This window comes from Mastigoproctus giganteus, chromosome 1, assembly GCF_048544385.1.
Source record: "Mastigoproctus giganteus isolate SK-2022 chromosome 1, ASM4854438v1, whole genome shotgun sequence".
Lineage (NCBI taxonomy): Eukaryota > Metazoa > Arthropoda > Arachnida > Uropygi > Thelyphonidae > Mastigoproctus > Mastigoproctus giganteus.
Window position 1 is genome coordinate 12,761,870 of NC_143575.1, and position 27,436 is coordinate 12,789,305.

Genomic DNA, 27,436 nt, shown 5'->3' on the forward strand with positions numbered 1-27,436 from the left:
TTCACCTTAAGGACACCAGGTATTATCGATTGACGAGTGGAATTCTGGGAAGAAGTTGCTTTCTCTTAACACCATCATTCGAGGAGACGAAATTAATATTGGCAAAGATCTGGATTTCTTAAGATTTCCTGTTGTCCCATCCTCTTGCGCGCGCGAGCAGTGTTTATAAATTCAGAGTTTGTAGAACGCGTGAATAATTTAGGATCAGGCGCTTAAACAGGCGCGTATATCAACCTCGGATGTAACTCTATTTGCAAAGATGAGAAACTTTTCAATTTTCTCGGTCTGGCACAGGTATTGTCCTCCGAAAGAGCGAGCAGGTTGCCATGGTAACGAGTTAATGTGTCCGGGTGTCTGCTCTGGAATATAGTCCTCGAGTTCAATTGAGGGAAAAGAATTGGTGGAGACATTGCGCCACGGTGCTATTAAGAGTAGGATGGATTTTCCTCGAGGTGTTAATTAACCGGGATGAAAATCTCCATATTAGGTTTGGACTGGGCGTGTGTCACCTTCAGAGGGCCTTCAATTAAAAACTCTGTTGTGCCGGATCACATTTTCATCGACGAATTCATCCGCGGCGCGTCTCGCGATAAATTTTGTTGACAAAATTTTCCAAGAGAGCGTTAAGGAAAATTGAATGAGGGATGTAGCGAAGCGCGTGAGGGTTGCGTAGTAACGAGCTTTATGAAAGAACACAACTATTCGAAGCCAGTAATATTTGTATGGCGCGGGTGGCGAAAATTGTTTTTGCAAAATCATTCCTTCGAGCAAACTGGGCGTAAACAACATTCAAATTGATCCGCCTCACTTTCACTCTCTCTCTCTGTCTTTGATTCTTTACTTTACTCACTCCATCACTCTTTGCCTGTCTCTCTTTTTTTCTTTATCTCTGTATTTATTTCTGTTTCTTAATATCTGTTTTGCTCTTTGTATTTCTCTCTTTTTTCTTCACTCTTTTTGTCTTTCTCTCTTTCGTTCTTTGTCTTCACTTCTGTTTTTGTTTTTGTCTTCCTCGCTCTCTCTCTCTCTCATTCTTATTCTTTGTTTCGTTCTCTCTTTATCGCTGCATTTAATTCTTGTCTTTCTCCCTTTCTCAGTCTTATTCTCTCTCTTTCTTCGCTTCTCTCTTGTTCTCACTCTCTTTCTTCCACTCTTTCTCTTCATTTGTCTTATTCTGTCTTTCTGTCTTTTTCTTATTTTCTACTTGTCTCTCTTATTCTCTTTCTACCTTTGTCTTATCTTCTACTTGTGTCTCTTATTCTCTTTATATCTTTGACTTTCCCTTTCTCTTTACTTTTTATCTTTCTCTCTGGTTCTCTGTCACATTCTGCCTTTCCCCTCTGTCCCTTTATCCCTCTTGGTTTTATTATCTCCTCTGCCTTTTATCTTTCTCTGTATTTTCTCTCTCCTTCTGTCTGTTTCTCTTTTTCGCACTCTCCCTGATTTTTTTTCTCTCCCCATTTTCCCTGTATTTTCTCCCTCCTGTCAGCATCTCTTTTGCTCTCTCCCTGCTTGTTTTTCTTTCCCTATATTAATCTGTATTTGCTCTCTCCGTGCTTTTTTCTCTCCCTATATTTCTCTGTGTTTTCTCCCTCTTTCTGTCTATTTCTCTCTTTCGCTCACTCTCCTCCTGCTTTCTTCTCTCCCTATTTTCCCTATATTTTCTCCCTCCTCTGTTTCTCTCTTTCGCTCTCCCTTTGCCTTTTTTTCTCTCCCTATATTTCTTTCTATTTTCTCCCTCTTGTGTTTCTTTCATATACTCTCTCCCTACTCTTTTTCTCTCCCTATATTTCTCTGAATTTCTCCCTCCTTCTGTCTATTTCTCTCTTTCCCTCTCTCTCACTCTCCCTGCTTTCTTCTCTCCCCATATTTCTCTGAATTTCTCCCTCCTTCTGTCTATTTCTCTCTTTCCCTCTCTCTCACTCTCCCTGCTTTCTTCTCTCCCCATATTTCTCTGAATTTCTCCCTCCTTCTGTCTATTTCTCTCTTTCCCTCTCTCTCACTCTCCCTGCTTTCTTCTCTCCCCATATTTCTCTGAATTTCTCCCTCCTTCTGTCTATTTCTCTCTTTCCCTCTCTCTCACTCTCCCTGCTTTCTTCTCTCCCTATATTTCTCTGTATTTTTCCCACGTATCTGTTTTTGTTTTTCGCTCTCTCCCTATTTTCTCCTCCTCTGTTTCTCTCTTTTGCTCCCCCCCCCCTTTTTTTCTCTCCCCCTATATTTCTCTCTGCCTATACCTCAGTGCCATTCCCTATCTTATTCTCGCTTTCTCAAACCTCACCCTATCTGCATTTCTCTTATTCTCGATAATTGCACTGCACTACTGAGATTAATTATTCGTACCATTCTTTTGATTAATCCTTCTTACCATTCTTTAAACAAGAACTTATAAAATCCTTAAGCAAAATTCAATTTATTCAAATCAACGTCTGGAACTTTAGTTCCCCAAAAAGGGTGTATCCTCTCTACCAGAAAGTGTTTATCTTTACTAATTTGCATATAATTTTAAATAATGAAATAGTTCCCATCAAATTCAATTTGCATATGCTTCTGACAGACATACTCTTATCTTCTTCTTTTCATTTTCAGGCATCTGTCTATTCCACAGCGGTAAAAACTTTAATTTCTGTTTCTACACTGATGTTGTTGGGACTTATAGTCGCCTATCACGCTTTAGAAGTTCAAGTAAGTATCCTTTTATCTCCAGAAAATTGTCTCCTAACTTAATTTGCATAATCTCCTACAATAAAAAATCATCTACAAAACCAATCAAGTTGATCGATGCCCCTGTAAAAGTCGCTTCTCCAGCGCACACCAAACATCTACATCAATGCTACCAAATAGGATTCAATCAACATTCTCATCCAACAAAATGGTTAGTTATAGATTCTATCTAATGGCAGTGAGGAATGAGGAATCTTCATGAGGAATCCTCAGGAGGAGATCAATGATAGTTTCCTCTTTAAACGCTGGACAGTTTCTTTTCGAAAATCTGCATACATCTAGCACTAACCATTTATTGATGGACGACTATTATTGAACAAACGACCCATAAGGAGGAATTTATTCCTCCCTATTGAGGAGTAAACTTGAGGTATAAAATCTCAGACATTCAGCATTCCTTTTCTCTAAATTCTTTCTCTTTTTCTCTTTTAAATCTGGTGATGTGAAAAGCAGTTTTCTCAGCGCCTAAACAAACATAAGTATCACCTTAAACTGTCTCGCTTTCTCCTATACAGGAGTTGTGAACCAGGCGTGTGCTCCTTCTCCTCTTCCTCAAAAAATCAATCTCTAAATAACACACTCACACAATGAGATCCCACAAATACATGCGAAGCAAAAAAAAAACACTTTTTTCGCGTTCTCTGATCGGTAGCAAGGTAGAAAAATCTGTGTACAATAGAGCGGGGCCCCTCCCATACAATTTGCACTCTAATATATCACAGACGTAAGCTGCGTTTGAAGCCTCCTTACATTTAAGAAGGAGTTTTTGTGACGTCTTTGAATATCCATCTTTTAAAAAGCGAGTGAAAGGAATCAAGGAAACTATAGTTGAGGTCTTACTTACTTTTTGGGGTCTTACTTTTAAAAGGAACGCGGCTCTGTGAAGAAGGAGTTTAAAAACAGTTCTGTTGAAAATTAAAGAGGAAGAAAATTCCAGTGTCCACACTTTACGCGAAAAATCCGAGTTTCCGGGAGAAAAAACCAGACCACTAACCAGCAAAGTTGTAAAAAGGCCCATAAAAATTGCTCACGTCATTGAAATCGAACTCAGGTCTTTTCCACCCTGGTTTGAGGAGGACGTTGGTTATATCAACTGTGCTGTCCACAAGGGCCCAATCTATTTATAATTATTTTTATAATAAGATACTAGCGATAATTAATATTATAGCTGATAAATAAACCAGAGTATGGTTATGGACGCCAGATGGAGTACTTGAAGCAGAATCTCCTGAAGATGGAGTTGGTAATTATTCATACGATCAGAAATTAGTGATAAGAGGCGTTACAAAAAAATTAGAGCTCAATTTACGAGTATTTGATGGTTTCTTTTCTGTTTAAAAGAATGTTGGGGCAGCAGATGCTCTGGTCTCTGCCCCACAGCTGAAGGCATAATATGGATAGCTGGGGATATTTTAATCCCATCCTGTTTTGATCCAAATCCTTTCTTTCGGCTTGATTTTGTTAATAACCATTGATCATCTTGAACTTACTGAACGTGTTGTAATTGTCTCAATGAGAACTGATTGGCACACCTTAGTCTGATGGATCTTAAGATATAAGCGCCGCATAGTGGCAAAAAACACAATTTAATATTGGAACTGCGTACTAATGATCCATAATGGACACAAACTAAATATTGTTGAGCCCATTGTGACAGTATTTGGTGGAAACAGCATCAGTGCATGCCCCCCATCGTGTCAGCTATATATATTGTTTCTTGTTAAGGGGTACTGGGGCCCCCCAGTTCTGTGTAGTGTACCCTGTGTCGCAGTACAAACTCTCTAAAGGCCAGAGATATTGTAAGTTTTTATGTAGTCTGTGTAGTTTAGTGTTGGATTATCTTGGTCTGTTGTTCGTTCAGCCGCGGGGCACCTAGTGGGACCCCCAACTCGTGTCAAAAATGCCAGCTGATGGTGGGAAACGTCTTCACGATTCACAATTGGTCCCCTTGATGCCAATAAAACATTCGCAGGTTACCCGAAATTGTTTCCAACCCTAGATCATCCATCTCTAAATGGGTGCTTCCAACACGATAATGCGCCATCTCAAAAGACCGAGACTGTACAGAACCGGTTCCAGGAACGTGACAATGTATTCTACGTGTGCAAACGCTTTAAACTCGAAAGATGAAAATTAAACAGACGTTTAATAGAATTAGCGCGTGCAAACCTGCGGATAGCAGCCGTGACAGTAGCGAACTTTCGTCCGAAATTCGTCGCTTAACGCCGCTAAATCTTCGGCTGTACCTTCCGCCGTTTATCATGCGCAGCGTTCGTTTATCGGAGGGTGCATGTGCGCGATACAAACTTGTAATCTTCCATCCGCCGTCGGCTGTTTGCTGCAACCTGCGTTCCTGGTGACATATTTAATAACGGTGGTCGTTGCCCTTTTCGCCGCTTCCTACAAAGGGGGGACAGGTTTCCGTTGCTATGACAACCGAATACCTGGATTCCAGAGATTCCGGATCTGCTTGCCAGAATCTCTCAATTGGCAACTATTTGAAATTATAAATGGAAACGTTAGAATAAATAGAAATTAAATCGCTTCTTTTTTTTTTTTTTGTGATATAGAGGGGGCTGCATAATCTTGAAGTAAACAAACCCGGGAATATAATTGCGTTATATCGAAAGATAAAAATAGATCATGAAAAACTAAGCGCAAATTCATTTCTAATTTTATTTGCTTTTATAAAAGTATCGCGTTTTTTTTTTTTTTTACGCCTTTACTTTTTGAGCACCAGTGTACTTAAATTTTTGAGCACCAACGGAAAATGGTTATATTGTAACTTTTTGAACACTAGTGTACTTATAGTGAAACATAAAATGTTTATATTGGGCTTAATACTATGATAGATTTTTTCAAGGGACCAAATTCTGATGGAGAAAGATCCAACCTTCGGGGAGGATGTTTGAGCACCTCCCAACAATAACTATACCCAGTGGCCAAAAAATTTGAAACCTTTTGCAATTGGCATCGATCAATAGATAATTTAATGTACGCAAATATACTCTTCCCTATATATGCATCACTGGACAATTTATATCGGGCACAAGATGGCCTTAGCAGCCTTTGTGCCATTAAATAACATAACAACAACAATTTATATTTTGACATTTTAAGGTTTCGTTTGATAAATTGTCCAATCTTTCCACAAATGTTTGTTTTTGTCTTATATTCAAAGTGTAAACAAACACCATTTGTTATGTATGGAATTGTATAAAAACTGGGGTCTGGATCTGGCCAATAGGGAGAAATGTTTTTGACAGCAGTGGCCAATAAAATGAGATTATCTGAAAGTAAAATTTCAAAATACTACTCAGTCTGATTTGGATAACGAGATCTAAAAGTCACGAGAGAGAGAGAGAGAGAGAGAGAGAGAGAGAAAATAGCAAAGACAGCCAGTGAAATGATGTAAAAAAATACTCATAAACAGTGAATAAAAATACACCACACTCGCAAAAGTATAGGGACACAAACACCTTTAAGACCAGAGGTGAGATTTTTTAATTGGATATTCTTAGTGGATATAGATCTACACTGTCCTTCAAAAAGTTATAGAACACCACTCTGATTGTAGGAAATTGTGTGTGAATGCTATGTTCAAGGAATTTTAACCTTCAAGAATCGACAATTGGCTATATTCTGCAAAAGTGAAAGTCCAGAAGGGATATTGAGCCAAGAAGCGACCAAATGAGCGTTAAATGACAGGAACCAATACATCTTAAGGCAGCTGGTTACCATTAGACATCTGAGTTAGAAACGTTAAGCAACTACAGGCAGATCTGTCGTATTTCCATGATTCGTAGAGCTGGAAGCAGTTAATTGGTCCTATGGCGCAATGAGTCATGCTTCTCGCTCTTCCACTTTGGTGGACGTGAAGAATGCCTCCATGTCACAAAACATGGATTGAGGGAAATGATATCGGAGCATTTTAATGACCAGCACGGACGACAGATCTTAACTCAATTGAATATTTTCGGATGGAATGGAATACAGAATTCGGGTAAGATCAATAAGTTCAATAAATGTCCCACAAGTGATGGGATAGTATGGATGTAGGGATGATCTTTGCATGGGTAGGTAGAGTATAAAAACGTGAGTGTGGTTAGATCGATTAGAAAACATTTTTATCTTTCAGGAGTGGAACTTGCTTCCAAGGTCAGGCATCGATAATCACCGCCATATTTCACGGCATCCTTTAATAAACGGTATTGGAATCGTTGTTACTCTCTGGCACCACGAGCTCCCTCCTCTTCCACTTTTCATTTTGAACAGATCATCCGATAACTCAGCCTGAATAATTGGTTTGTTGACGCCAAGGTATCATTTTTTTCCTTCTACCCGCTATTTTTCACCGGGCTCTGTGGTACAGTCAACAGTAGTATCGCGAGACGTCTGCGGAGGTCATTAATTACGGCTGAAGTGCCTTCCGGCAAATGCTGTGATAGCGGGCGACCAAACGAAAACGAAAAAAGAAAAAAAAACTTTGATAAAGAGCACATCCGCTAGATCTTCATCCCAGTTTCAGAATTAATTTTTATTTATATAATTTGAGACTAACCATGATCCCCCTCAAGACAAGGTGATGGTGCAGTATATATACTGCCTACCATTAATATCCGGAAACCCCTTCGTTGATAATTGGACAGGTCCTACTCAAACATCACAGATCGAACACAAAGGCACTGAGCATTCCTAGGTTGAAGATTGGTGATGTGATCTGCAGGCTGAAGAGGAATGGCGCTGAAAAAGACTCGGAAAACCTCAAACTAACGGACTGTGATATGTGTCCGCTCGGAATGCAGGTCGACATTGTCGCAGCACACACAAGCTCTAAGTGAGAGGATTGGGACACACGTCATTACTACATTTTTCTTCACCATAAAATACCCCAAAACTCGGGGTTTTCAATTCCTGTCCCTAATTAACAAATCATAGGTGACACCCTAGTGATGTCAACGCCCAAGTTCTTTCAGAAATCCTTAGGTCACTTCTGCTACTCCTTACACGATTCCCAAAGAAAAGTTCGTAAAGCAATAAGCTAGTTTGCCTGCCAATGTCCTTGATTAGTTCTCCAATCTTCCTGCCTGCAAGTAGCACTAATTAGCCAATTAGAACGTGTCTTCTGTAGAGGTTAAACAAAGGTCAGTGTCATTTATTTTCGAGAGTGATGAGGTAACTACGTTAATTGGATAATAATTAATATTTTAATGGGAATAAAAACGCGCTTGTTTTTATAGTAAAAAAAATGGGGGACAAAATAATTTGTGGTGAAGGTCAATTGTAATCTTTCCTAACCGGAAATGATCAATTTAAAACTTCCGGTTCATCATTACGACACCTCTTGTTTCACTAATTGAACATTAATCTTACTCCTCTGTTACTTGTGCGACCAGTGGAAAAGATGTTCTATTAGCATCTCCTGTTTGATCAGCTGCATTACCTCGGTTGCCATGGGCAACCTCTGTATCTAACCTAATCAGCATCTTGAGGAATAAGTCCTTTGGTTCCAGACACATTCTATTAAGAAGAGGCGAGAGGAGGTGGAAAATAAAGTTCCTTTTTCATCTGGTTTCTGGATCCCATCCATCCTGCATCTCTTTGATCATTTATTGAAGAAATTGGAACTCTTAGGCAGGTTGTAGCGTGGGTTGGAATTAAGCTGCTATTTTCAAGAGTAATATCAGCAGACAAAGCAGCGGATGCGCTTAGTGTTGCTGACTGGAAATAAGTGCGTATTTATTATTCATGATAATAAATAAACATTTTCGGCTGGTGTTCGTCTGCTGTAATTATTATCCGCGCGGTTGCACAATGTTGTATTTCGATTCACCTGAAAAAGAGAATGATAATACAACCCGAAACGTTTTGTCCATTATGGAAGCTACTTTATTTTGTCACCTACTGTACAAAAAAAAATTCTATTTCATTCTACCATTATGAAATTGCCTAATTTATCTTTTATGCGGTACAAGCATCCTACTAAGAGGAGAAAATTTGAGCACGAGTGCTCAGAGATGTTCCCCTGCCTATGTGTGATTAATAAAATGCCTCTCCTGAAATTGTAATTGTTCCCTGTCAACGGCAAATGGATGATCCGCTCTGGCGTTGCTACGACTACAAATGCTGTTGCTATGACAACCGGATATTTGACGTGTGCCTTTGAGCCTCTGTTTTATCATTTTAATCCCGTTTTCTTTATAGGAGGAACTTCAAAAAGGCATAAGGCTTACACTTTTCGGATGAGATGTCGTAAATTAAGGCTCCTGAGGACAGACAGTTCCAGAAAGAGAAGTTGGAGAGATGAAGGAATAGAACGTGCAAAAAGCTGTCTGGAAATTATATCAAGATGATAGAGAGAGAAAAAGAGAGAGATTGTTAAAAATAACTTTCTTTTTAAGCTCGATTTTTAATTGTTATTATTATGCGCTGGAATTCCTGATTTGGAAGATTAATGAAGGCCACAGACAGGTTAAAGAACTCCCCTAAGATCATTTTTAAAAATTACGTTATGTCATAAATTTTCAAAAAAGGGTTTATTTCTTGGTGTTTATGAACTTGGGTTTGCTCATTCCCAATATAGTTTTTGGTTTGGCCCAAAAAGTACAAGAAGGGGTGTTCAAAAAGGATTTTTATCCAACAGATGTAGTTGTGAGAGAAGGTTGAAGTTAAACACCATGTATTACATTTTTTTCAACATAGTCACCAGATAAAATGACGCACTCTCAATGCACTTCCGGGGGCCACTTTTGTCGAAGTCTTCTCACTGTCCTTCAAGCCACGAGTCGCCAGAAATCACCTCATCATCAGCAGCAAAGTGTTTTCCACGAAGAAAGCCTTCAGGGCAGGAAAGAGGAAGAAATCCGAAGGTGGGGGAATAGGCAGGATGCGACAGTGTCAAACCCACATTTGTGGGCACACTGCAGCATGAGAGGAATGCGCAGGGGAATTGTCGTGAAGCAGGAGCACATCTTTTTTTTGTTTTATAGCAGCAGGTAGTTTTATGAGTAGATTGGAATAATAAGTTGCTGTCACAGTAGAGCCCTTTTCTCTGGCACATCTAAAACATTTCACGCGTACATTGGGCCCTTCCCTTCTGGTAATTGGTGAGAAGTCTGGGAACCCATTTAGCAGACACTTTACTCATATGCAACTGTTGATGGATGATGTTTTCCACAGACCTTTGCACTAATAAAGAGCTCTGAAGTTAGTTCTTTGACGCTAATAAGGCGATCTTCCACTCTTACAGCAGTTGCTGGGCGTCCTGGGATTTCTTCATCTTGCACTGAGGTTCTTCCACATTTGAATTATTCATATCAATGTCAACAATTACTGATTAATTACACAAATTTAATACGTAAATTAATTAATATAATTTATTTTCTTTAATTTAGGTGCTTTTCTTTATTAAGATTTCTGTATTTCTTTATTAAGACGAGTTATTGCCAAGTTTCTAGTTAGGTAAGACTCTTCTTTCTTAAATAGAAATAAAAAGTAAAGGCTAAGGATGAAATTCTGAATAAAGAAATACTCGCGTAAAAATAACTCTTATAAGAACAGTTATTCTTGGAAGGTAACGAGATTCGGTTTCTAATATTTTGGACAAGCAGTGTATGAAACTTCATCATATATTTCGAACTGTGTATCCATAAATGAGGCACTCTTTCTTTATCATTACACTTGTAAAGTAATAAACATGGAAATGATACATAAAGATTAAAAATTACTGAAGAGCGAACGCAAAAGTTAAGAGATGATGATAAAAGATGTTGAAAGATAATAGATGGTGAAAAAAGATGCTGATAAGAGAGGAAATATGTTAAGAGTTCTGATAAAAGATGAAAGACCTTCAAAGATGATGATGAAAGATGTTGAAAGATAATGGTTGGTGATAAAAGACGCTGATAACAGTGAAATATGTTAAATGATCTGATAAAATATGAAAGATGTTAAAGATGCTGATGAAAGATGTTAAAAGATGCTGATAAAGGAAAAAGGATGCTCTCAAAATATGCTGATAAAAGATAAACGTCTTGTAATCAAGTGTTATAAAAGATGCTAAAAGATGCTGATAAAAGATGAAAGTTGTTAAAAGATACTGATTAAAGATGTTAAAAGACTAAAGTGTTAAAAATGCTGATAAAAGATAAGCATCTTGTTATCAAGTATTAGAAAAGACTTGATAACAAGATGCTTATCTTTTATCAGCATTTTTAACACTTTCGTCTTTTAACATCTTTCATGAAAGATGTTAAAATATGCTGATAAAGGAAAGATGTTAAAAGATGCTGATAAAAGATGAAAGATGTTAAAAGACGTTGATAGATGCTGATAAAGGATAAAACATGCTAATAAAATATGAAAGATGTTAAAACAGGCTGATGAAAGATATTAAAACATGCTGATAAAAGATGCTGATAAAAGATAAGTATCTTGTTATCCAGTGTTAGAAAAGATGCTAAATGATGCTGATAAAAGATGAAAGATATCAAACGATGCTGATAAAAGATGAAAGTTTTTAAAAGATGCTGATAAAAGATGTTAAAAGACGAAAGTGTTAAAAATGCTGATAAAAGATAAGCATCTTGTTATCAAGTATTAGAAAAGACTTGATAACATCTTTTAACATCTTTCATGAAAGATGTTAAAAGATGCTGATAAAGATGAAAGATGTTACAAGATGCTGATAAAGATGAAAGATGTTAAAAGATGCTGATGAAGGATAAAACATGCTAATAAAATATGAAAGATGTTAAAACAGGCTGATGAAAGATATTAAAAGATGCTGATAAAATATGCTGATAAAAGATAAGTATCTTGTTATCAAGTGTTAGAAAATATGGTAAAAGATGCTGATGAAAGATGGTAATAAAGGATGTTGAAAGATAGATGCTGATAAAAGATAAGCATCCTGTTATCAAGTATTAGAAAAGATGCTGATGAAAGATGGTAATAAAGGATGTTCAAAGATGGTAAAAAAGGATGTTCAAAGATAATAGATGGTGGTAAAAGATGCTGATAAGAGTGAAATATGTCAAAAGATCTGATAAAAAGATAAAACATGTTAAAAGATGCTGACCAAAAGATGAAAGTTGTTCAAAGATGTTAATAAAAGATGTTAAAAGATGCTGATAAAGGAAAAAAGATGCTGATGAAAGATTATAAAAGATGCTGATAAATGATAAGCATCTTGTTATCGTGTTAGAAAAGATGCGAAATGATGCTGATAAAAGATGAGGCGCCTCCGTAACCAGGTGGGAAGGAGCAGCAGTGCGTAGCACACGCTTCTTGATTAGACCGGGGTTCGAGCCCGTCACCACCAAATACGGATGATGCGGAAAGGTCAGGGAATGACCACCGCACCGGAGCAATATGGCCTTAGTTGCTAATGCTCCTAAAAACCAAACAACAACAATAAAAGATGAAAGATATCAAAAGATGGTGATAAAAGATGCTGATAAGAGATGAAATATATTAAAAGATCTGATAAAAGATGCTGTAAGAGAGGAAATATATTAAAAGATCTAATAAAAGATGCTGATAGATGAAATATATTAAAAGATCTTATAAAAGATGCTGATAAAAGATGAAATATATTAAAAGATCTTATAAAAGATGCTGATAAAAGATGAAATATATTAAAAGATCTGATAAAAGATGCAGAAAGATGAAATATATTAAAAGATCTGATAAAAGATAAAAGATGTTAAAGATGCTGATAAAGGATAAAAGATAAGCATCTTGTTATCAAATGTTAGAAAATGTTAAAAGGTGCTGTTAAAAGATAAAATGTTGATGATAAAATATATTAAAAGATAAAAGATTAACAACGCTGTTAAAGATATAAAAAGACGGTGATAAAAGATAAATGTTAAAAGATGCTTATGAAAGATATGAAAAGAGGCTGTTAAAAGATTTTATTGGCTTCTCTTTTTTGACGTTTTAATGATGACTTATAGCGCCATATTTTTCGATGCGTAAAATTCGAAGAGGTTAATTCTCTAAACGAATTTTTTCTTTCTTTTTTTTTCCTTCTACCTAGCGACTCATACTCCGGTAGCAGATGAATCTGACACTGCAGTCCATCAGCTAGAGGCCGACCTGGTTTGCCATTATTTCCTTGATGGATTATCAATAAATCGTTGGGATAAAAAAACTCGATCAATGGCGCGATATTAAGGAAAGAAGAGGGGTCGCTATTCCAGAATAGCATGTAACTGTTTTATATTTTAAACAAAAACGTTTTTCATTTTTGAAGACAAAAAAAAAAAAAAAAAGAACAACAAAAATGTAGTTTGTTATATTTCATGTTCTCTTTCTCTGTTCAGTTACCACTGGAACTCCATCGATGCTGCGGTCTCGTGATTTCGCTTCCCACTAGAGAATATGCGAGAGTTGCTGTTTATTGTAAATTTCTCGGTTTATAGATCAGTATCGTTCATTCATCAGAAATTATCTTAAATGTGCACATTTTTTTGGGACATCGTGTACACAAAAACTGTTTTTCAACAAACTAGCCTCGTTCTCTCCAGCTTTTCACTACCCAAATATTTGGACACTACCTCGATGAAAACTACGCCATTTGCCTTATAATAGCCTACCTTTTTTAAAAATTTCTCCTTATAAACTCTCTGTGGAGAAGAATAAATGTAATGCGAGTGCGATTGGTGTATTCATCATTTCGCTACACGGTTTCGCCCCTGCAGACAAGTGATGACACTGTAAAATGGGATTATCGCCAAACAATGTACTGATTATCCTTTATTATCATCGCTCTGTACTAACAGGTACACTTAAGGGTAATTATTGGATAGTGGAGTGGAACGCTGGTGCTCCATAATAATGGCTGACTTCAATGAATCAAGTACCCCGCATGTATCGATTGGAAAGCATAATAGCCACAAAGTTCATTCCTGGCGGTGTACAGCAATTGTTAGCGCCATGTGTACACTTTCGTTTATTTATCAATCCATCTATCGATGGAATATAAAAGAAGATTCGTAACTGTAAGCCCTACAGCCTTGCATTTCTGTGATAAGGGGCGGCAACTTGGTAGGTTACCGAGACAATCTTATTACATAATACAGAATGCCACAAATGTAATGACTCTGTAACGCGGAAAACTCCTAGAATTTCGACTTCAAAGTTTTGCCACTTTTTTTTATGACACACTGTACATTTAAGCGTTGCCTATAGGTCTGAAGTAAAGTTTATATAAAAAGGTGGTTTAAAGGAAACATCTGTAATGAACGATTCGGATACACACGTGGTTGAAATCATATGTGACAGTAGGGTGCTAGATCTGGGCTGCAGGCTGGGTGTTGAAGCACTTTACATGAGCAGCAGCTGTAATCCCACTCCTGAACTAAAATATTACGTCACCGCACACTACAGAACTTTGTAATTATCCATTTTATTTACAGCACATTTAGGATTTTATATTTAATCTTAGCACAATGGAACGAGATTACCTCGAAATATTTAAAAGTATAGGCTGATTATTAATAATCTTCCTAGTTTTAAATATCTCAGGTTGACAGTTACTGCTTTCTCTCACTTGTGGCGCTGACTGCCACTGTTAAAAATGGCGTCTAAATTCAGAAACTGCTTTATGTGTGCCACATATGCTAGGATTTTTGTTGATATCACAGCGGCTAGAAAAAGAAAAGCAGATGCTTTGGTTTCAGCACCTTTGTGCACCGCCACTTTTTCACAAAAGATCACTTGTCCGATATATTCCACTCTACTTTTCTATTTTTACTACGATGTATGTAAATCTGTTCTTGGGAACTCACCCGGAAGGAACTAAGAAGAAATGCGAATGGCAATCGCAAATGATACTTCCTTTAATGGATGCTGCATGCTTTGTCAGGGTTAAACAAGCTGGAATGAAATGCGTAAGACTAATGAGATGAGACTTCGTACAAAACAGTCTGGCAACACATCCAATCATGTGTGGCTGCTTTTCCTTTTGATTGTCTGATGAATAACAAAACACAATCATTCTTCTGGTACATGATTTTTAGTAATATATAAATCATGTAATCTAATATATAAATCATGAATTATTACCATTTTCTTATTACATCAATCAAAACAGAAGTGTCAAATACGTTATCTTTTCGCAGCTATTAAAATTCGGGAGAAACTAAGTAAAGTGCATTACAAAAATGCTGACTGCATACTGTGATCTAAGGCTAAAAAAAGGGCTGATGCATTCTCATCTCCTGTGGATGTTTGACGACCTTACCAGCAAGATTTGTGTACAACGCTTCCAGTACCTTTTGAACAATGTAGTAACTTCTCAGAGAACATTTGGCTTGGCTTTTGTAGCGAGAAATAACAGAAGATAAACTAAAAAAAAAAAAAGAAAGAGCAAGAGAGAGAGACAGACAGGCGCTATTGGAAAAGAGAAACAGATTGAATGAGCGCTGTTTCATCAGTTGTGCCACAGTTCCACGACATTAAGTGACCTTATTAACAGGTAGTTGTGTGGGTGCGGTCCACACCAGAACGCCACCGCAGAACGAGGTCAAGGTTACGCTATAATAACACCGGCAAACGATGCAGCATTTAATGGACTGTTTCGCTGTCTCTCGTGTTTGTTTTGCGTCGTCTGCGAATGGGCGTGTCCGAAATGTGAAACGCATCCCCCTGCCATCGACTAAAACGGGTCCACAAATTCGTTTCGCTCACCGCTACGTTGATGGACGATCCGCGGATCAATAGAGCCACGCGCTCCATGACACCGGCCGCGTTCACACAACGGCGTCAAAAGTAATATTCTATTAACGAAATGTCTTTTGCGGAAAGAAATTAATTTCTTCCACGCCCCCAAACAGTTCTTAGATGTACAGTTACAGACGATAATCTACTTGCGTAAAGATTTCAAGGTCACGTGAAAGTTAAATATTTTAAAGTTGGAAACTTTATAATAATTTAAATTTTGGTAATAATCCGAAAGATACTGTGATTTAATAAAATAAACAAATAGCAACACGTACCTCAGACCTTATGTGGTCAACATTTTTGTATTGCACTTTACTTATTTCCTCCCGAATTCTAATAACAGCTCAAAGATAGGGGCACATTTCTGTTGACTGATATAATAGGAATATGGTAATAAAACACGATTTATATATTTAGTAAACAGATAACAAAAAAACGAGCTCCAAGTTTTATGCGTGAATGGAGGATATTTCTTTTCTGCGCATGCGCCATATTGCCCATCCATTATTTCAATCAATGCGCGGCAACTATCATAATATGCTTCGACTAGAATTTTTGTGAAAATCCATCCACAGGAAGTCGAGTTATTACATGCGGACGGACTGACAGACATGGTTTAGGTAATAGGCTCAATACGTATGGAGTGCGCCTGAAAAGACTAAAGATTAATCATCTGTGCGATGGACTGAACCAGTGTACAAAACTACTTCGTGTTATTTATAATTAAAATGAAATTTGGGCGCAGATTGGCTTCCGAAACGTAACAATATAATGCACGCACGAGCAGACGAAGGGTACTCGTGGCCAAGTAGGCAAAAGCCGGAAAATAATCGGCGCTAATTATGCGTAAAGCAATCGCAGTGTGTGCTTCGATATTTATTGCTTTAATCAAGTTGGCCAACAGTGCACAAAATATCATTACGCAGTCTCGAAGACGCACTCCCAGCCGGCGTTGGTGCCCCCTCCAGCACGAAGCGCAAGATTAATGAGTCGCATACAAAGACCTCAGTGCGGAGTGACGGGGAGAATACATTTCCCTGCCTTATCGCCTACGGCTTGCCCCGACGCATTCAACGACATAATGGGGGTTAATTCATCTCCCCGATAAGCACGGAAGTATTGTTAACAGAACCCTTTTTTGATCCCCCCCCCCCAAGTGCTTATTCTTTGCTGAGAAACACAATAAATTAGAGGAGATGTGGAATAAATTGGGTATGCGAGGACAGAGGAATAATTGGACAGCAAAGATTTAAGGAGAGTCGACTGTAGGAGGGCTGATGAAAAAGCACTGGAAAGAGCAGACGAAAGACTGGACCAGATCGGATACTGTTGGCCAGCATTCATCACCTTGGTTGGTAGGATCGCCGTCCTCCCCCACGCCGGGTGGAAAAGACCCGAGTTCGAAACCAGTCAATGAATGGAGGAACTTTTGCGGGCCTAAGTGCTGAGTTAGTGGTTTCAGGCTAGGGTAGAGTGGTTTTTCTCCCGGAAACTCAGGTTTTTCATACAGCAAACAGCCCAAGTTTCCGTGATTAAGACGTGATGCGTGTGTTCAGAAACTAAGTTCAGGACACTCAATTTACACACTAATTATGAACAGCGCAGTGTGGCCTAAGTCGCTGATGCGCCTAGAACCCTACAGCACTACGAACAAAATCAGTTCTTTATCACAAAAAAAAATTGAACGAGTTCATCAGAAAGTTCATTGTCACAAATAAAGTTCATTATTATCAAAACACTTCATTATCACAAAATGCTCACGAAATTAATTACCATCAGAGAAGTTCATTATCACGAAAAGAGTTCAATAAGTTCGTCGGAAAAGTTCACTTTCGCAAAACAGTTCAATACATTCATTAACACAAAGTTTATTACGTTCATTATTGTCAAATGATTCGATAATTTCAACAGAAAGTTCATTATCACAAATAAGTTCGGATAAGTTCCCTATCAGAAATAAATTCAGCAAGTTTATAAATAAATTCATCAGAAAAGTTTATTATCACAAATAAGTTCAATAAGTTGCTCAGGAAAGTTCATTATCACAAATAAGTTCAATAAGTTGCTCAGGAAAGTTCTTAAACACAATAAGTTAAATTAGTTCCTCAGGAAAGTTCTTCAACACAATAAGTTAAATTTGTTCATCAGGAAAGTTTCTTTAACTCAACAAACTCAATTAGTTCATCAGTAAAGTTGTTTAACACAATAAGTTCAATCAGTTCATCAGGAAAGTTTCTTTAACGCAATAAACTCTATTAGTTCATCAGGAAAGTTCTTTAAGAATAATTTCAATTAGGTGATCAAGAAAGTTCGTAATCACAGAACAATTCAATTAGTTTATCAAGAAAGTTCCTGATCACAAAACAGTTCAATAGGTTCAGCATCACAAAGCAGTTCAATCATAAGTTCATGAAAGAAGTTACCTATCACATAAGAATTCGCTAAATTCACCAAAAAAAGAGTTCATTATCAGGAGTGCAGTAACCAACTGGAAATTTGTGAAAATGAACCCCTTTTTGCACACGAATCTGCTCAAACATCTGACAACCAGCGACACCTACCGCACAAAGCGAATACCTGTACGTGTGGCTCCAGGCTACCCTCCTGACCTAAATCAATCGTTTCCAACGCTTTTGAAGAAAAATTAATCGTGCAGTTAATTAGGTGGTAAGCAGGCACGAAGTGAGGCAGGCAGGCGAGGAGCACCTGAACAAACTACTGCATCAATTTGCCCTCCATCGCTTCACAAAAATGCGCGGATTTCGCGCGTCGATCCTTCTTTCGTGAATTATCGGCTTCTGCCACCCGTCTGTTTCCTCCGTACGGTTTTATGATGTCTCATTTACATAATCGCCACGCACCGTTCCCCCAAATGTCCCGGGATAACGCGTTCTTAATCGATTTCCGACTGTCACAATACGAGATTTTCCAAACACATCTCGAGTGGCAGACGAACTACGAATGCCATCGATAGTCGCTAGAAAACGCTTTCTCTTCTTTATTTTGGGGGGAGGCAAAAACAAAACGCAAAAGACCCACAAGCAACCCTCCCCCCAACAAAGGGAAAAAGGAGCGGAAATGGAAGAATGGCATGTATAGACTCCTCACTGTATTGGCAGAAGACTGCTTCCAACCGAAATTAACTTTCAAATTGAATCTTAGAGGGCGGTTGGATTGGCATTGGAAGAATGATGGAAGTACATATTGTTCATTCGCTTTCTGGCCCATTCTGGCATAATTAAATGACTTTTATGGAGCAGACTGGACTTGCCTGGTGGAAGGGTTAGAAATCCATCCGGGTGATTGGACCTTGCTCGTATCGATCAATCCGCAAGTTCCTTCATCTGTAAATCGTCTGCTTTTGTCCGAGCAATCTAAGCTGATGCTTATAGGCAGAACCTCATTTGACAGCGCATGTCAACCGTTATAATGCGCTCATGCTCACGTTCACGTTGCCAATTACCTCCGAGATCATCTGCGTTTTTTGATGTATGAGTCGGAAGATGGCGCTGTTGCTGCAATCGGGAATCAGTTTGGTCAGTAAGTGACCAAAATTCTTTTGGGTAATAAAAAGTGTTATTTATATTGAAAAAAGTATATTAGTTTCGATAATCCGAACCTCGTTAATTCGAGATCAATCTAAAATTATATTTAAAGTGCAATTGAATTTAAAATTTAATTTTCAAAATTGCTTATTAATTTCATTTTATTTAATTTTGATTAATCCAATTCATCTAAAAAATGTCTTTAAGAATTTTTGAAGACAATATTTTTTAAGTTACAGAAGTGCTGTTAAAGTTAATTTGCATAAAAATAAATTTTAAATGACTACTTTGCAATTTAAAAAAGTTCCAGGTTAGTTTCATATCCTAAGACTTCCTTCAACTTACTGACATTCATAGGGACGATGAATAAACACGTGCTTTCCCAGCGTCCTTTGTGCGCAATGGACTGTTAGTACTAGAGCCACACATAACGGGAGTTCACTCGCGCAAAGTATTACCGGTGACAGCACTATACAGAAAAAAACTTCATAAGGTCCTTTGTATATTTTTTCTGAAGAAATAGTGTCCCTAAATTCTTCACTAAATTCACAGAAGCGTGAATCTTCACTTGAAAAAAATATTAAGACGTTTTTAGGGTCTTACTAATACTTTCTTACTATTGAATATGTCTTTAAAAAAGTCACAAAAGATTGTTTTGGCATGACATACAGGTTTACCAGTCATTAACATAATCGAATATCTCGGCAGTGTTCTTCCTAATGAGAATAGAATGGTACAAAACACAGCTGAATGGAAGAAACGAAAAGAGAGAGAGAGAAAGAAAAAAGTGGAAACAACCATCAGAGCTTAATGATCATTAGAGTTGTGAAAATGAGGTTCTGGCAAACAGAGGTCGTTCTAGATTAAAATCTTTCCCAAGATGAGCTTCCTTGGGTGCAGTTATCTACGCAGAAGTACTTGGAGACTGATGGAAGGAGTTAAATCGCTGGAGACCTTGGTTTGCATTTAAAATACGCTCCCCGGGGCTCTATTTGGCCACAAAATTCGAGCTCAATTGTTTTTAACCTTCGTATTTTCATTTGAAGAAAGATCAAGAATTAATTTAAACGTCTTTCGCTTAAAGAATCAATTTTTAAAAAGATCTTTGTTGTTAAAAAATCGTCTGCGTGAATTTCCTTATAAATCTATTGTTTTTAACCTGTCAACACTTGTTCTGTAAACAAATAATTTAGATTTCATTATTTGTTAGAAATAATTGTTGTAATTTAGTTGACAAAAAATGTTAATTTCAACAATTATCTCAACTTGTTTGGGAAAAAATTTGTACATATCGGTACCAGACGATTATTGTTGAAATGAACAATAATTTATGAAATTCAAATTTCGACAATTATCTCAGCCAATCGTTTGGGACAAAATTTGTACATTTCGATAAGTACCAGACGATTATTGTTGAAATGAACAATTTCATCGCAGACGGCTTTTTGAAAAGTTGTAGATTTCGGTAGGTAGCAGACGATAATTGGTGAAATGTTGAAATATAGAACTTTTATGAATGGTTTTAATATTATTAGCGTATGTTTCTTTATTGGGGTGAAAATATTAAATATTGAGTCCAGGGCTGGTCACAGGCACTCTTCCAGGTATGACATCCGAGAGCTACACCCTCTGCTTGCACCCTCACGATGGTGGGACAATTAGTAATCCTGAGTATACTCTGATGTGCAAGCCCTGAAACACTGCATGTAGTGTATTAGAGGTGAGCGAATAGGTATGAACTGGGGTCGAGGTATGGTGTCCACATCACACTAAGGAATGCTGTCCATCTGTATCACTAGGCAGCACTAAGTGGTAGATAGCGTATCGTCCAGTTCAATACCACCACTTTGCTTTTTGGAGGCTTGAAGTGTTCAGTCTCCAGAGCAAAGCTCCGGCAACTCCCAATCCCTTCCATCATGTAGTATGCTTAGTGTCTTTTGAGGTTATGATGGACATCATGGTGAAATCCAATCCTTTCTTACATTTCGAGGGTCCAGCTCTAAAACGGTGTTCGCAGCGGACCCTAGATAGTCCACCGGACTGAACCTATTGGTAACTCTCTAGGAGGATTCCGGATCGACTTTTCAAGGATAGGGCACTTCAAGGGATTTTGTTGGTGTTTGCCATAAAGGTCTTCTAAATAAGCTGCCATCTTCATGGATTATCGAGTAACAGAGTATTTAGTTTTCTATGTGACCGCTCATTGCCATTGATAGTAGATGGCTCTCTATCTTCTAACTTGTCCACCAATTTAGGTGTTCCGCTAGGTCCAATTCTTTCTTCCACTCTTGTATATTAATGACCTTCTTCCATTGACCAGAAATCCTATCCACAGTTTTTCTGATGATAGCACATTGCATTCCACTTTCCATTCTGAGAAACCTTGCACTGAACAAACAGCTGCAACTTCTCGAATATCCACTACCAATTCCTTAAATGCTGATCTCGAGATAATTATCCAGTGGAGCAAAGATAACTTAGTTGACTTCAATCCTTCTAAAACTCAGTCCTGTCTTATATCTCGCAAAAAGGATTCTTGTGCTCCTATGCTTATCTTCAATGACACTGCGATCTAGGCAAGGTCATACATCTCTATTGGGGACCGCGCTCTTTCTCATAAACGTTCTGCCTCTGCTGCATACCTTTTCTACAGATACTTCCATGGGCACTGTTCTTCTGAACCGGCTTCTATAATTCCCATTCTCTCTCTCTCTTTCGAAGCAGTCCGAACACGTGCCACAACCAGTCAACATCCTTTTACTGTCCAAGTGTCACAGAACCAACTTTTCTTCTTCCTCTTTCTGGAACAACCTTCCTTCATGCGTATTTCCTGAAAATTACAATCTACAGAAATTCAAGTCAAAGGACAACAAGTATCTTCTTCCAACTTCTCAAACTTTAACCCATCGTGATGGGTTGAAGGTTGAGAAGCTGCTAACTACTGTAGATTCTAATACCTCTCGTGTTTGGGGGTTTTGTAAAAATAAAATGAAGCATTGTCCAAAGAATGGCGCTGTTTATTGTACATCAAATCTTTAGACTTTTTATGTCGAAACCGCGCTTCATAGAGTCTCGGATCTGTTGTACACACCTCGAGTGTCCTACTAACTTACATAGCTGGCAGGCGCGCACAATTTAAGGACATGACATCGTTCCGCTATTAAAGCCCACGTGGTGGAGACAAAAATAGAACGAAAAGAATAAGTAAATTACCCCCACCACCGCAGGACCGGGAAGTCTGAAGGGTAACAAATTAAAATATGCCATTCGCGAGTGCTCTTGAGAAACAAAGTATATAAATATCTCTTCTCAGTCATAGAGTTCAAAGAGGCCATCCTCAACTCAGTTGCGCGTCTTCGGGGCCTTTGTTTCTTTTAAAACAATTTATTATCTGGACTTGGCGTATTGTAGCCTCGTGTTAAATGACCTTCGCTTTTTTTTTTTCCATGTCAATAGGCGGTTTTATTTTAATTTTAACAGATTTTGTTTATCGTCTGCCGGAACAAGAAATTCATTTCTTGAAATTAAGAGATTTGTTTATCATCTGCCAGCTCAATAAACGATTTTATTCTAAAATTAGCAGTTGTTTTATCGTCTGCCAGTTCAATAAGTGATTTTCTTTTGATATTAAGTTTGTCTGTCGTCTGCCTGGAAAAGAATTCATTTCAAAATTAAGAGATTGTTTTTATCGTCTGCCAGCTCAATAAGCGATTTTGTTTTAATGTTAACAGTTGTTTTGTCATCTGTCTGTTGGATAAGCGATTTTATTTTAATATTAAGTGTGTTTATCGTCTGCCATAACAATAATCGATTTCTTTTTTAAAAATAAGCAAAATCGTTTATCGTCTGCCCGAACAATAACAGATTTCATTTTGGAATTAAGAGATTTTGTTTATAGTCTGCCAGGATAAGAAATTCATTCCTTAAAATTAAGAGATTTTGTTTATCGTCTGCCAGCTCAATAAGCGATTTTATTTTAATATTGTTTGTTTCAACATCGTCTGCCAGAACAATAAGCGATTTTATTATAAAAATAAGCAAAATCGTTTATCGTCTGCCGAAACAATAAGAGATTTCATTTTAACTAGTAAGTTTAGTATATATAAGTTATTTTATATTTAACAATAACATATTTCATTTTAAAATAAGAGATTTTGTTTATCGTCTGCCAATTTAATAAGCGATTTTCTTTTAATATTAAGTTTGTCTGTCGTCTGCCTGGAAAAGATATTCATTCCTTAAAATTGAAAGATTTTTTTATCGTCTGCCAGCTCAATAAGCTATTTTATTTTAATGTTAACAGTTGTTTTGTCATCTGTCAGTTGAATAAGCGATTTTATTTTTATGTTAAGTGTGTTTATCGTCTGCCATAACAATAAGAGATTTCTTTTTTTTAAAAATAAGCAAAATCGTTTATCGTGTGCCCGAACAATAACAGATTTCATTTTAGAATTAAAAGATTTTGTTTATCGTCTACCAATAATAAACAATTTTACTTTAAAAGTAAGAGATTTTATTTACAGTCTGCCAGGACAAGAAATTCATTTCTTAAAATTAAGAGATTTTGTTTATCGTCTGCCAGCTCAATAAGCGATTTTATTTTAAAAATAAGCAAAATCGTTTAGAGATTTCATTTTAACTAGTAAGTTTAGTAAGTTATTTTATATTTAACAATAACATATTTCATTTTAAAATAAGAGATTTTGTTTATCGTCTGCCAGTTCAATAAGCGATTTTCTTTTAATATTAAGTTTGTCTGTCGTCTGCCTGGAAAATAAATTCATTTTTTAAAATTAAGGGATTTTTTTTTATCGTCTGCCAGCTCAATAACAGATTTCATTTTAGAATTAAAAGATTTTGTTTATCGTCTGCCAATAATAAACAATTTTACTTTAAAATAAGAGATTTTGTTTATCGTCTGCCAACTCAATAAGCAAAATCGTTTATCGTCCGCCGGAACAATAAGAGATTTCATTTTAACTAGTAAGTTATTTTACATTTAACAATAACAGATTTCATTTTAAAATAACAGATTTTGTTTATCGTCTGCCAAATCAATAAGCGATTTTATTTTAAAATTAAGAGTTAGTTTATCATCTGCCTGAACTGATATAATAGCTGATTTTATTTTAAAAAATAAGACATTGTTTATCGTCTGCCAAGACCGTCAGCAATTTTATTTTAAAATTAAAAGAGTTAATTGTTTATCGTTTGTCTAGCTAATAATAGCGATTTTATTATAATTGTTTATCGTCTGCTAGTTGTCGATTGAAATTCCATAAAAAGCAACAAGTGCGATTAATAAACAACACTTGTTAATTTCTATTGTCAGTTTGTCTTTTGGTTCCAGTTTGATGTGAATTTCATGGTGATCTTTTTAAATTATTTTTACTATCTCACTATCTGCTGTCCCTTTGAGTTATGAAGTTAATGGCCATTGTAATGTGTGCATTATATCCAGTTTCCGAAACACTTAAGGTCTTCCTACTAATAAAATAAACAATAACCTAATTTGGCTGGCTCATTTCCAACCTTGCAGACACCACACGCACGCACACACACACATCTTGCATGTTGAATAACTCCGAAGAGTTCTACACACCTCAGAGAATCTCGGTTTTTTCTCTATTTGGCTGTGGGCCAATAGCAGTTGACCAACTGTCCCGCATTATTTTAATTATTCTGTGAATGTTTAAGGGCCGTAACACAAAACTGGAGTTATGATGAGTGGCAGACGACATTGTAATCAATGTGTTCCTTCTATAATAAGCATTATTGCCATAATGGAAGAAAAAATCTTCGTTGCATGTGCCCCACGTATGCTAATTTTAGATCGGATTTCGAGCCAAAATAGTTTGCGCTCCGGCATCGGCGGCATTCAACAACACAATTAAAACAAACGCTGGAAGTTTACGGAATACGACAGCCCTATACGGGGAATTATCACAGTTGCGGCATTTACAATTCGACACGGTATGCTTTGAAAAAGACTACAACAAATAACACCGATTTGACCATCACCTGGTGGTAACAATTGGTATTAGTCTGAATCAAAAATTGCTTACGTAACTAATTTACCTGTGCTGCCATCTGGTAGTAACACTTGTTATTAGTCTTAATTAAAATTATTTACGTGATTACTTCCCTGTGCTGCCACTTGATGGTAATAATTATTAGACAGAATTAAAATTAATCCAGATTATTTTATTTTTTTCTTAAATTAATAAATTAATTCCTTTTATTATTTTATTAATAAAATAATAAAATTAATTAGTAATTACTTATCTGTGTGACCACCTGGTAGTAACAATTATTAGTCTTAATTAAAAATTATGCTATTACTTATCTGTGCTGCCACCTGATGGTAACAATTACTAGTATGAATTAAAATTATTTATGTAATTACTGATAACTTACCTGAGCTGTCATTAGGTGGCAGCACTGATGACTATCATTATTGTTGTTAGGTGGTAGCACTGATAACTACTTATTTGTCTGTGCTGCCTCCTAGTGATAACAATTTTTATTAGTCTTAATTTAAAAATTTTATGCAATTAGTTGTTTATCTGTGCTGACACCTTGTGGTCATAATTGTTATTAGTATCGATTGAAATTATTTATTTAACTACTTATCTGTGCTGCCATCTAATGGTAACAATTATTAGCCTGTATTAAAATTATTTATGCAACTACTTATTTATCCGTGCTGCCACCTGGTGGTAACAATTTTTATTAGTCTTAATTTTTTACATAATTACTTATGTGCTGACACCTGGTGGTCATTTTTATTAGTGTGAATTAAAATTATGAGTAATTGTTATTAGGGCGAATTAAAATTATGAGTAATTTTTATTAGTGTGAATTGAAATTATTTACATAACTACTTATTTATCTGTGCTTCCACCTGGTGGTAACAATTGACATTAATATTAATTAAAATTATTTACGTTATTACTTGTTTATCTGGTGCTACCTGATGGTAAAGATTATTACTGTGGATTAAAATGATTTAATAATTATTAATTATTATATAATTTTATTTATAATTAATTATAATTTAATTTAATATTAATTTAATTATTATTTAATTAATAATAGATTGTTATTAAAATTATTTATTTTAATTAATCATTCTGTCACGTGGTGGTAAAGATGATTAATGTAAAGTAAAAATTTACTTAAATTCGTGCTGAGTGGTCAGCGGCAAGGGTGCATAAGTACACGTATCTTAAGTGACTGTCTATCAAGCCCGTAACTGCTAAATACAGTGCTGCTCCTGTATACTCTCTATCTTGTGAACTCCTCTTACCATGTGATCATCCCCGAGTATAAACAAAAAATTTATTATTTACTTGTAGCGCCCCCTAGCGGTTCATTGGGACGTTGACTCGAGCGCCACCTGTAGGAAAGCCGTAAGCAGTTTAGTTAGATTATATTTTTAAAAAATGTTTATTAAACAATATAGGGTAGACGCAAGCGCCACCTGGTGGTGCTGTTATCACTGTGATTTATATTTAGTGGAAATTTTCACTGCGCTTTATATCTGCTAGTAATGTCTGTTTATTACACTTTAAAATGGCAAAATAAATTCGAAATTCCTTTGAAAATGTTTTCATTACGAAATTGCTGGAACGTATTGTGTAGAACGTAGTCTTTTTACATTTTTAGGTGAGAGTAAAAGTAATTTATGTAATGGGTGTTTGTATAGGTTGGGATTAGGTGGAAATTTATTGATATAATTTCAGTGGAGTTAGGAGGTGGATTTATCAGTTTTAATGTTGCCTCTTCTTCCATTGAGTCTGTAAAACGTTTTGTGTACAGAAACCCTTCCACCTTATCTTGGACACGAAACCGGCATTCCACGAGTTGTATTAAACGAAAATAGATGTTGGCTCTCGAGCCCGCAACAGCTACAAGGATGACTTTCGACAGATAACATAGCAAGAAAAAAATTTCTCTCCTGCGCTGGTTACAGAAGAGTGTTTAGCTGAAAGGGGTGGATGAGTTTGGCAGCCAGTACTGTTTCTGTAACATGTACGCACGGTCGGAGAGCGCTCGAGGAATTTTCTCGGCGAGGTTAAAAAAAATGACGTCTGTATGCAGATGGTGGCTTCAATATAGCTGACTTGAACCATTTTTCGTAATTTGCCTCTGCCTGAAAGGAACTCAAAACCATGCCAAGGCAATCCCGGCACGTGTACCAAAGTCGAAATGACGAACTTCAATCTGTTTCTAATCTTGAAATTAAGATTCTGGCGACTTCAGTTCAAAGTTGGCCATGTTTATAACCACTAAAAACAGACATTTAACTGGTTTCGTTTACCGTATTTTTCAGACCATAAGACACACTTTTATTTATGAATAATGTTACCTAAAATTCTGTGCATCTTATGATCTGAAGGGTTGCTAGGTGCGTGTAATGTTTTTGTTTTATTTAG

At 36.7% G+C, this 27,436-nt stretch overlaps 1 protein-coding gene across 4 annotated transcripts in view; it reads left to right on the plus strand.

Annotated features, from left to right (window-relative positions):
* The window catches only part of SK (small conductance calcium-activated potassium channel), a 218,892-nt gene that overhangs the window by 153,756 nt on the left and 37,700 nt on the right, over positions 1 to 27,436 (plus strand). For 3 of the 4 annotated variants that reach the window (XM_090371553.1, XM_090371562.1, XM_090371570.1), the window contains exon 3: positions 2,590 to 2,685. The exons of the other annotated variant lie outside the window; for it this stretch is intronic. In XM_090371553.1, coding sequence (XP_090227679.1) covers positions 2,590 to 2,685 — 96 coding nt within the window. The remainder of the gene's footprint in view (positions 1 to 2,589; positions 2,686 to 27,436) is intronic. 4 annotated transcript variants of the gene reach the window in all.